The sequence below is a fragment of the Alosa alosa genome, chromosome 3 (genome assembly GCF_017589495.1).
Source record: "Alosa alosa isolate M-15738 ecotype Scorff River chromosome 3, AALO_Geno_1.1, whole genome shotgun sequence".
In the NCBI taxonomy this organism is placed as follows: Eukaryota; Metazoa; Chordata; class Actinopteri; order Clupeiformes; family Clupeidae; genus Alosa; species Alosa alosa.
Genome location: NC_063191.1, coordinates 1,633,580 through 1,643,579, shown reverse-complemented (window position 1 = coordinate 1,643,579; position 10,000 = coordinate 1,633,580). Strand labels below are relative to the sequence as shown.

Sequence of the window (10,000 nt, the reverse complement as noted above, 5' to 3'; positions counted from 1 at the left end):
AAGTCCTTGGCGCGAGCTACCTGCACAGCCTGCCTGTATATGGTATGTGTGTGTGTGTGTGTGTGTGCGTAATGTGTGTATGTGTGTGTGTGTGTGTAATGTGTATGTGTGTGTAATGTGTGTGTATGTAATGTGTGTGTGTGTATGTGTGTGTGTGTGTAATGTGTGTGTGTGTAATGTGTGTGTGTGTGTGTGTGTGTGTATGTGTGTGTGTGTGTGTATGTTCTCAGCAGATGGCTGTGCATGTGTGTGTGTGTGTGTGATGTGTGTAATGTGTGTGTGTGTAATGTGTGTTTGTGTGATGTGTGTGTAATGTGTGTGTGTGTTCTCAGCAGACGGCTATGCGTGTGTGTGTGTATGTGTGTGTAATGTGTGTGTTTGTGTAATGTGTGTGTAATTGCGCAGACGGCCAAAATGCGGTGTGTACGTGTGTGTGTGTGTGTAATGTGTGTGTAATGTGTGTGTGTGTGGTAATGTGTGTGTGTGTGTGTGTGTAATGTGTGTGTGTGTAATGTGTGTGTGTGTGTGTGTGTGTGTATGTGTAATGTGTGTGTATGTGTGTGTAATGTGTGTGTGTGTGTGTGTAATGTGTGTGTGTGTAATGTGTGTGTGTGTGTGTGTGTGTGTAATGGTAATGTGTGTGTAATATGTGTGTGTATAATATATTATATATAATATGTGTGTGTGTGTATTATATAATATATATATAATATGTGTATGTGTGTGTGTGTGTGTATTATGTGTGTGTGTAATGTGTGTGTGTGTGTGTGTGTAATGTGTGTGTGTGTGTGTGTAATGTAATGTGTGTGTGTGTAATGTGTGTGTGTGTAATGTGTGTGTGTGTGTGTGTGTGTGATGTGACCAGGTGTGCCAAAACCAGGCACATGTCTCCCCCCAGAGACATTTTGAGTTCTTCACAGATTCTAAAAAGTGTAGTTTCAAAGCTATACAACGATGTCTCACCTATGGAGATCTGATAATGCTTTGAATAAGTTGTATCATTTTATGTATACCCCTCTGAAAACCTTTTACTGTGAAAACTGGCCTAATAGATTTGCAAATTCTCACCCTCACCTGAGTCAAAGGAAAGACAATTGTGCTCATTTTAATCTCATTGAGATTCAAGCTCCTTCTACAGATGTCACACTGTGACATCTGGTATCTGTAGTTCCTTTCCCTACAGGTGTCACTGTGACACCTGATTCGCTAATTTCGCAGGGCAGAAAGAATTTCTAAGGTTGTTAATATTGATGTAGTGTTATTTTCTTTTAGGCACTTCACTGGACTTAATAATCAGAATCGAATAATCACAGAATTAGAAGGTGCTTTATTGAAATAGAAATGCTTTTATTATAAAAGGCCCTGAATAGCATGCATTAATTGACATTGGGTAAGATGTTACAATCCCATAATCCAAGGTATAAACCACATCTAGTTCCCAATAGAAGACCCAATAACATACACATACAACAAGCAGGATTGCAAAATGGAAGTCAATATGAACTGGAGTAGAAAAAATAAGAATAAAGATCCTATACACTAGACAATAAGAAGAATAAAGATACACTATGAAAAAGATACTAAATAACAAAACAAGATCCACATGTGTGAGGCTGTGTGATAAGTGTGATATGGGTGACAGGGCAGCTTACTGACCCTGTGGTACAGGAGAGTTCAGGTATTATTTGGTAAAGTGCAAAAAGTAAGGCAAGACAGCAGTTTTAAGTCAGTAGACTTTGAGGCAAATACAATAAGTCAGAACCAGAGTGAATTTAGCCAGGCTGTTGGAGGGAGGGAGAGGCTGTGCATAAAGGCTAACATAGCAAGGAAAGACTGTCAACAGGGGGCAGAACCAGCTGAATTGGCGAGTAACTGAAATTCCACATGTTCTGTTTCACAGTGACTTTTGGTAAGCACACACATGGTCTCTTGGCATCAAAGCTGTAAGCAAATAACAAGATATTTTAAAATGCTAACTATTTCATAAAAACACCATCATCAACCACAATTATTTTTCATATGAACACAATGTGAAATAGGGCTGCAGCTATTGATTCTTTTTGTAATCTATTGATCTAGGCACTTTATCATCGACATCCGACTAATCGATATTTTTTTTTGTTGCATTTTTAAACAACCAAAAACAAATAATGGATAACAAAAAATGACATGGCTGTAAAATGATCAAGCAATTGGCACAGAGGCATTTATTCTAACTCCAACATCAGGGCTACAAAAACTAAGCCCATTTATTGCAATTTACCCATTTAGTGTTTATAAGCCAGTGCCAACAATTAAATAATGTTCAAAAATGCTCTGTAAAATTGCAGCCTCTTGCACAGACTTAGCTGGTGAACAAAGCTGCCCATACCATGTTGTGAAGTGCTGGGAGGAGAAGAGGGAAAGCAATTCTAATTTATTAAGTTTCATGCTGTATCTAGACCTGTCATCAAAGTAAATAGGCCTATCTGTTTTATGTAGATTTCTACACCTGCAGCACTTACCATTAGGCTGCTAACAAATAATTTTACCATTAGGCTACTCAAAATAGCTACCGTTGAGCTAACAAATAATTTTACTATTAGGCTACTAAAAATAATTTCTGGGGTGAGCCTATTTGCTATGGTAACCTAGCAACCTGTAATAGTGTGTGTGTGTGTGTGTGTGTGTGTGTGTGTACTTGCGCATGCGGTGCGTGAGGGAAGATGAGGAGGTGCATGCATGTAGTGTATAAGAAGGGTTCTTTTTTTAGGCATACTGTCTTGCAATTGAGCGTGAATAAGTTTACTACTTAAAACATAAAGCTAAACATTATATCCGACATAAGCTACAAATACAGTATGTGATTAAAATCAGCCAACATCAATGTAGCTAGGCTATAGGCTACGTGAATGGGTATAGATAGGCTATATTGATAGATAACCCTACTTATTAACGCTTGGTGAAACAGCATGGAGTGGATGTTTTCGGTTCAGATGCTTGTTCTTTTCCTTTTTGGTATGTAATGATCCCAAAACTACTTGAAAACTTTAGACATTCTCTGCCATTTATGGACATCTTGACTCCGCCGCCAGCTAAATTCAGAATGTATCACGATTCACGGCGCTGGTGGTGTGCTTCCTGAACAACGGTCCGTGTGGAACAATCAGATCCTCGTGTATAGTCGCGTCATAGGAATTTAGCGAGGCTTCAAGGCAGGGTTTTGCCTCAGTAATTTTGTAATCGAGTTATTCGAGTAACTCGATGGTCGTTTCAGCCTAATGTGAAAGTTTCAATATAAATACCTGAAGTGCTGATAACTCTTGATCTTTGGAAGCCATCTGAAGTAGGGACTCAGATGCTTCCTGCTAGTCGAGATTCTTGACCAAACACTGTTCCAACAAGCTGTGGGATGTGAGGGTGACTCTCAGGAGAGCTGTTTTCCACTAGGCCTACCTGATGACCTTGCAAGAGCACTTAATGTAAAAAAAAGAACAGAAGAAAAAAAATATCTTAATGTTAACCAGTAATATTATTGTGTCATATTAATTGTAATGTGTGTGTGTGTAATGTGTGTGTGTGTGTATTAGTATTATTATTATTATTATTATTATTATTATTATTAGTGTAATGTATTATTATTAGTGTAATGTATTGTGTGTGTGTGTGTGTGTGTGTAATGTGTGGCTGTGTGTGTGTGTAATGTGTGTGTGTGTGGCGTGTAATATTATTATTATTATTATTGTGTATTAACAATGTAATGTGTGTGTAGTAACAATGTGTGTGTGTAATGTGTGTGTGTGTAATGTGTGTGTGTGTGTAGTAACCGTATGGCTCATGTGTGTGTGTGTAGTAGTAGTAGTATGTGCTTAATTATGTCAATATTATTATTATTATTGTGTGTGTAATGTGTGTGTGTGTGTGTGTGTGTTGTAATGTGTGTGTGTGTGTGTGTGTTTTATTATTATTGTAATGTGTGTGTGTGTGTAATGTGTGTGTGTGTGTGTGTAATGTGTTATTGTGTTTTTTTTTATGTGTGTATTCTATTGTATGTGTGTGTGTATTATTGTGTGTGTGTTTTTATTATTAATAATGACTATTATTATTGTAATATTATTATTGTATTATTATTAATGTAATGTGTATTATTAGTATTACAATGTGTGTGTGTGTGTGTGTGTTTTTTAATAATATTATTATCGTATTAATAATGTATTATTATTATTGTTGTTTTTGTGTGTGTGTGTGTGTGTGTGTAATGTGTGTATTAATGTATTATATTTTTATTATTATGTGTTATTATTATTATTATTATTGCGCGTATTGTTTTATTATGTGGTAAATATTATGTGTGTGTCGTGTGTGTGTGTGTGATTATTACTTAATGTGTGATGTGTGTGTGTTATCACGTAATGTGTGTGTAATATTATTATTATTATGTAATGTATTATTAATGTGTGCAATGTATGTAATGTTTATTAATGTAGTATTGTAATGTGTGTATTAATATTAATTATTGTGTGTGTGTGTAATGTACGTATTAATATTTATGTATGCATCATTATTGTGTAATATTTTATTATTATTAGTAATGTGTGTGTGTATTATTGTAATAACAATATTGTAGCTGTGTAATGTGTTTTAATATGTGTTTTGTAATGTGTGTGTGTAATGTGTGTAATTATTATGTTGTGTAATGTGTGTAATGTTGTTATTGTAATGTGTGTGTGTGTGTGTGTGTGTAAATGGCTTATTATTATTATTATTGTGTGTAATGTGTGTGTGTGTTCTCAGCAGATGGCTGTGCGTGGGCAGCCAGTGAGCTGGGGGTGTTTGTGATGGAGGAGGAGCCTGTTGTGCTGCACTGCGGCTGATTTAAGGCGCCACAGTCCCTGCACTTGCCAGCCCTCACCTGACAGCGGATACACATTCCTCACCCGATAACTTAGGCCACACATTCACAGTGCTACGACAGCCCCAGAGGGATCAGGCGAGATGGTAGGGTCTATGGCTCCTCCCATCACAGCCATCAGACTCTGGAACCTACACCTGTGTAGTAAGGTAAACACAAACTCTCTCACACACACACTCACTCACACACACACACACACACACACACACACACACACACACTCCTGTGGCAACACCTGCCTACACCTACACACCACCTGAGCAATAACCAGTGTGTCTGCGTATATGCCTTTCAAAAGATTATGCTGTGGGCAGTGGTGCGCCCAGCCATTGATCGCTTGGTCGACCAGTAGATCTTTAGGACTTGCCCAGTGATCCCGAGAATAACAGGACAATTAAAACAGTCACCAAATTAATTCCCCACATGTTCACAATCGCCACAGGCGTAGTCACATTTCAGCGGCAGCGGGGATAGGATAGCGCTGCGGATTTATTCAGACCTCCAGCACTGGTACGCGAGAAATCTTGCACACATTACAGCGCTGTCTGATAACGTTAATCTCATAACAATGGAGGGCGTGAATGCGGACCGACGGTAACTAACTGACTGAACTGGATCAACTCCCATGCAGACACACACACACACACACACATGCACACAGCAGCAGGACTTGTCACACGCTGAAGTCCAAATTATGCTAGGTGCTTCTATATCAACTGCTAACTGACAGAAAATAAAAACAAAGTTTAGCGTTCTCCATTTGAAGAATGTAATCGATTGCGGGCGTGCACGGACATGCAGATGCATTGTGAGCCTAGGCTGCGGTTCACTTTCACTTTCTAGAGTAGGCCTACACATTAATTACGTGAAAGATGCTTCATACCAAAACAGCGATCAAACATCAAATTTATCATGACGTATTGTCACAAACACTTACTCCAATTAGAAAATCAAAACCAAAATCATGTACAGTAAGTAAAGACTATGTAAAGACTATGACCTGATACATTTGCCTAAATAAAGGCCTTAAATTGAAAGTATTTTAGCTTTAGCTGATTTTCTTTAATGAGTAGATCTTGCTGTTCAGGGAGGTTGGATCTTGGGCTCAAAAAGGTTGGTGACCACTGCTGTAGACCAAGTGTGTGTGTGTGTCCTCCAGGAATGAGACCTTCTGTCTGAAGTCCAACATGTGTGTGTGTGTGTGTGTGTGTCCTCCAGGAATGAGACCTTCTGTCTGAAGTCCAACATGTGTGTGTGTGTGTGTGTGTGTCCTGCAGGAATGAGACCTTCTGTCTGAAGTACAACATGTGTGTGTGTGTGTGTGTGTCCTCCCGGAATGAGACCTTCTGTCTAAAGTCCAACATGTGTGTGTGTGTGTGTGTGTGTCCTGCAGGAATGAGACCTTCTGTCTGATCAAGTGTGTGTGTGTGTGTCCTCCAGGAATGAGACCTTCTGTCTGATCAAGTGTGTGTGTGTGTGTGTCCTCCAGGAATGAGACCTTCTGTCTGATCATGTGTGTGTGTGTGTGTGTGTGTGTGTGTGTGTGTCCTCCAGGAATTAAACCTTCTGTCTGAAGTCCAACATGTGTGTGTGTGTGTCCTGCAGGAATGAGACCTTCTGTCTGAAGTCCAACATGTGTGTGTGTGTGTGTGTGTGTGTCTCCTCCAGGAATGAGACCTTCTGTCTGATCAACTGTGTGTGTGTGTGTGTTGTGTGTGTGTGTCCTCCAGGAATGAGACCTTCTGTCTGATCGTGTGTGTGTGTGTGTGTGTGTGTCCTCCAGGAATGAGACCTTCTGTCTGAAGTCCAACATGTCCCTTGCCATCTACCCGTCTGGAAGAGCGGATATGGAGATGATGTCATATCTGCTGGCCCCAGTGATGCCGGGGAATGATGGCATCATCCCGTGCCCCATCGACGACTTCAACAGAACCGGGAGCCCACTCTGGTATAAAGTACGTGTGTGTGTGTGTGTGTGTGTGAGTGTGAGTGTGTGTGTGTGTGTGTGTGTGTGTGTGTGTGTGTAGTGTGTGTGTGTGTGAGTGTGAGTGTGTGTGTGTGTGTGTGTGTGTGTGTGTGTGTGTATGTGTGTGTGTGTGTGTCTCCAGGAATGAGACCTTCTGTCTGAAGTCCAAATATGTGTGTGTGTGTGTATGTGTGTGTGTGTGTGTGTGTGTGTGTGTGTGAGTGTGTGTGTGTGTGCGCTCTAGTGTTTATAAGTGTGTGTGTGTGTGTGTTGCTGTTTCAGGACAAGAGTAGAGCAGTCCTCCCGATTGGTAGAGGGCGCTATCATTCTCAGCTGGGAGAGATTCTGATCATTAAACACTTCTCTGCCTCGGACTCGGGCTTCTACACCTGCAGAGTAACCGTCAGCGTGTTCAGCACCCTCTACAACATCAGCCGGGTCTCCCGCGTGCACACCACAGGTACACAGATTTACCACTAACTATCTAGCAGGACAGGCTAGCGTTATAAGACAGGCTAGCGTTATAAGACTAGCTAGCATTATAAGAGATGTTTTAAGTTTGGTGGTGCATGTGCGCTAGCCAGCAGCTGACACTAACACTCCTAATCCCAAATAATAGCTAAATTGTTCAGGTGGCTTCACAATAGTGTTACGGGCTCGCTCGTTACTGCCTGCTGCTGGGCTGTTCTTGTTTGTGTCACAGGTTGGGAGTTGGCAGTTGTCTGGTGTATGGCGGTACCAAAGTACCCAAATGCATATTTATTCTGGTGTATGTATGCATATTTATTGGAATCATCCCCATCCACTGGCACTGCTATCTGGTAGCAGCAGGCTAGTCATTAGCTATCCGATGCCTCAAGAGTGCTGCTGTCATGCGAGCCAGTAGCCTGGGCTATTGGCTCAATTGTTAGCGCGCTTGCCTCCCGATCCGAGGTGCTGCTGTTTGCTGGTTCGAGTCCGGGCGTGTGCAGGAGCTGAATCGCGCAGGTTCAACCGCGCGGGTTACGTGGTGCGTGACCGGATCGGGGTGAATTTAGAAGTGTAACGGATGCCAGCTAGCTTAGCTGTGCTTGTGGAACGTTGGTAAACCTCACTCCCCGCTGCTAATGACTAGCCTGCTGCTACCAGATAGCTAATGACTAGCCTGCTGCTACCAGATAGCTAATGACTAGCCTGCTGCTACCAGATAGCTAATGACTAGCCTGCTACTACCAGATAGCTAATGGCAAATGGCATAACCACAAGCATGACCACATTACCCACACCCCCCTTCAGCATGACCATAAGACCAAATTACCCACAAACGCTTCAGCATGACCTCATTACCCACAACCCCCTTTAACATGACTTCATTACCCACAATGCTTCAGTTCTGTGTTTGTCTTCATCAGGAGAAGCTGCCCCCACCTTCCCACCTGCCACCATCAGTGCCAGCACACACACGCCAGAGAGTGAGTAAAAATGTGTGTGTGTGTGTGTGTGTGTTTAGCTGATGAAGATCACTATACCTCTGATGGTTATGTGTGTGTGTGTGTGTGTGTGTGTGTGTGTGCAGCTGATGAAGACTACTATACCTCTGACTGTTGGTCATGTGATTGCTCTTTTTTGTGCTGACGCTGTGTGTGTGTGACAGTGAGAGAGAGAGAGAGTGGGCTCTATCGTGCGTCCCAGCGCAATTGACTTTGTATACTCGCGCTTTTGTCTTTCCTATTTTGCAGTCAGCGCATGTTGGAATTTCTTTTCCTCCACAGGTATCGCCTGTAAATTATTGTGAATTCGATTGTCACCACCGCAGTTCAATAAAGACGGGCGGTTCGACTAAACGCTCACTGTTGATATTTTGCAGTTTCAGAAAACAATTCCGCCACAGACCAGGAACTCCCACAGTCTAAAGTCTAATGGGCGCCAAATGCAGATGCTATTTTGAGGGCCTGCGTGAATGAATGTGTTGCACACCAATCTACAGACACCCCGTGATAATATTTGTCCATTTCCGGTTTTGTTTGTGCATTGGTGACCTAAAAAATTAGTAGCCTACAACATCTACATGCAATATATTTACAACAACAACGCCTAATTATGACCTATTAATTTGGACAACTTTATACAGCCCTATAAAGGCCAAAGTTACCTTTAGTTTTGTTCCAATTTACCGTTATGTATGGCTTTAAACATGGCGTCTTTGGCAACATCAGCCTAAGCATTATTCCAGCTGCGCTAAGGTTTTAAGCGCCTACCTTGTTGTAGCCCATCTGAAATAACTCCAAGCTTTATGTTCCCTCCATCCTTTCGTTATTTTCAAAAAACGTTTTATATCCATGATGGCCTTAAAGTCTTGAGTTAGTGAATTAGCTTAAATCAGCTTTTATGAGCTGTTAACCAGCAAATAGTACAAGAAAGCAGCAAGTATGGCTACAATTTCTGTAGTTGCTGCACCCATTCATTCTCTCTGCTCAAGCGAGTGTTGTGCGTGCATTAAGTTGATGATAAAGTGTTTACAAACTCTACTTAACAGAAAATATTGTAAATAGCCTACTGTCATGCAGTTAATGGGATATACTGTGCAGTTGAAAGTTAAGATTAGCGGAAACTGTTTCCTCACGAGCGCCTGTGCTTTCGCCAACGCACACTTTGCTCCACTCATCTATACAACATAGTTCCCATTTGGTAAACCATACATAATTTCAAAGAAAATATTACCACTGAGGAAATCAGTGTGGTGTCCATTAAGATGTGAAATCTAAGCGTACACATTTTCACGAATCACGGATGTGTTGATGACATAAATTAGGAAATATTAGAGAACAGGAGGCGTGATGTTGAATTGCATGCCGTGCCATTTAAATGCCCCATGACAGCAGGGAAGAAGATTAACTGACAGAATATATGCATTGTCTATAGAAGTGTGTTAGATTACATTGTAGCCTACATAGCAAAAATATCACCATGCATTCATAATCTCGTGATTCAGTGAGAGTGATCCCAAAACATCGGAAAGTATGTCTTTGTGACAATTCTGTATTACATTTTGTCAAGAGGAAAAATCAATAGCTGACAGTTCCTAACTGAACAGTAAAATTATAAGTAGCTGTGAGCGGCTCCTGGCTGCGCCTGGCAAATACGCCACCATAATAGCAATCAGC

General features: G+C 41.2%; 1 protein-coding gene across 1 annotated transcript in view; it reads left to right on the top strand.

Annotated features, from left to right (window-relative positions):
* LOC125292220 (interleukin-1 receptor type 2) overlaps positions 1 to 10,000 on the top strand; it is a 41,001-nt gene that overhangs the window by 24,435 nt on the left and 6,566 nt on the right. The window contains exons 3-5 of the mRNA XM_048239426.1: positions 6,675 to 6,846; positions 7,140 to 7,317; positions 8,249 to 8,308. Coding sequence (XP_048095383.1) covers positions 6,675 to 6,846; positions 7,140 to 7,317; positions 8,249 to 8,308 — 410 coding nt within the window. The remainder of the gene's footprint in view (positions 1 to 6,674; positions 6,847 to 7,139; positions 7,318 to 8,248; positions 8,309 to 10,000) is intronic.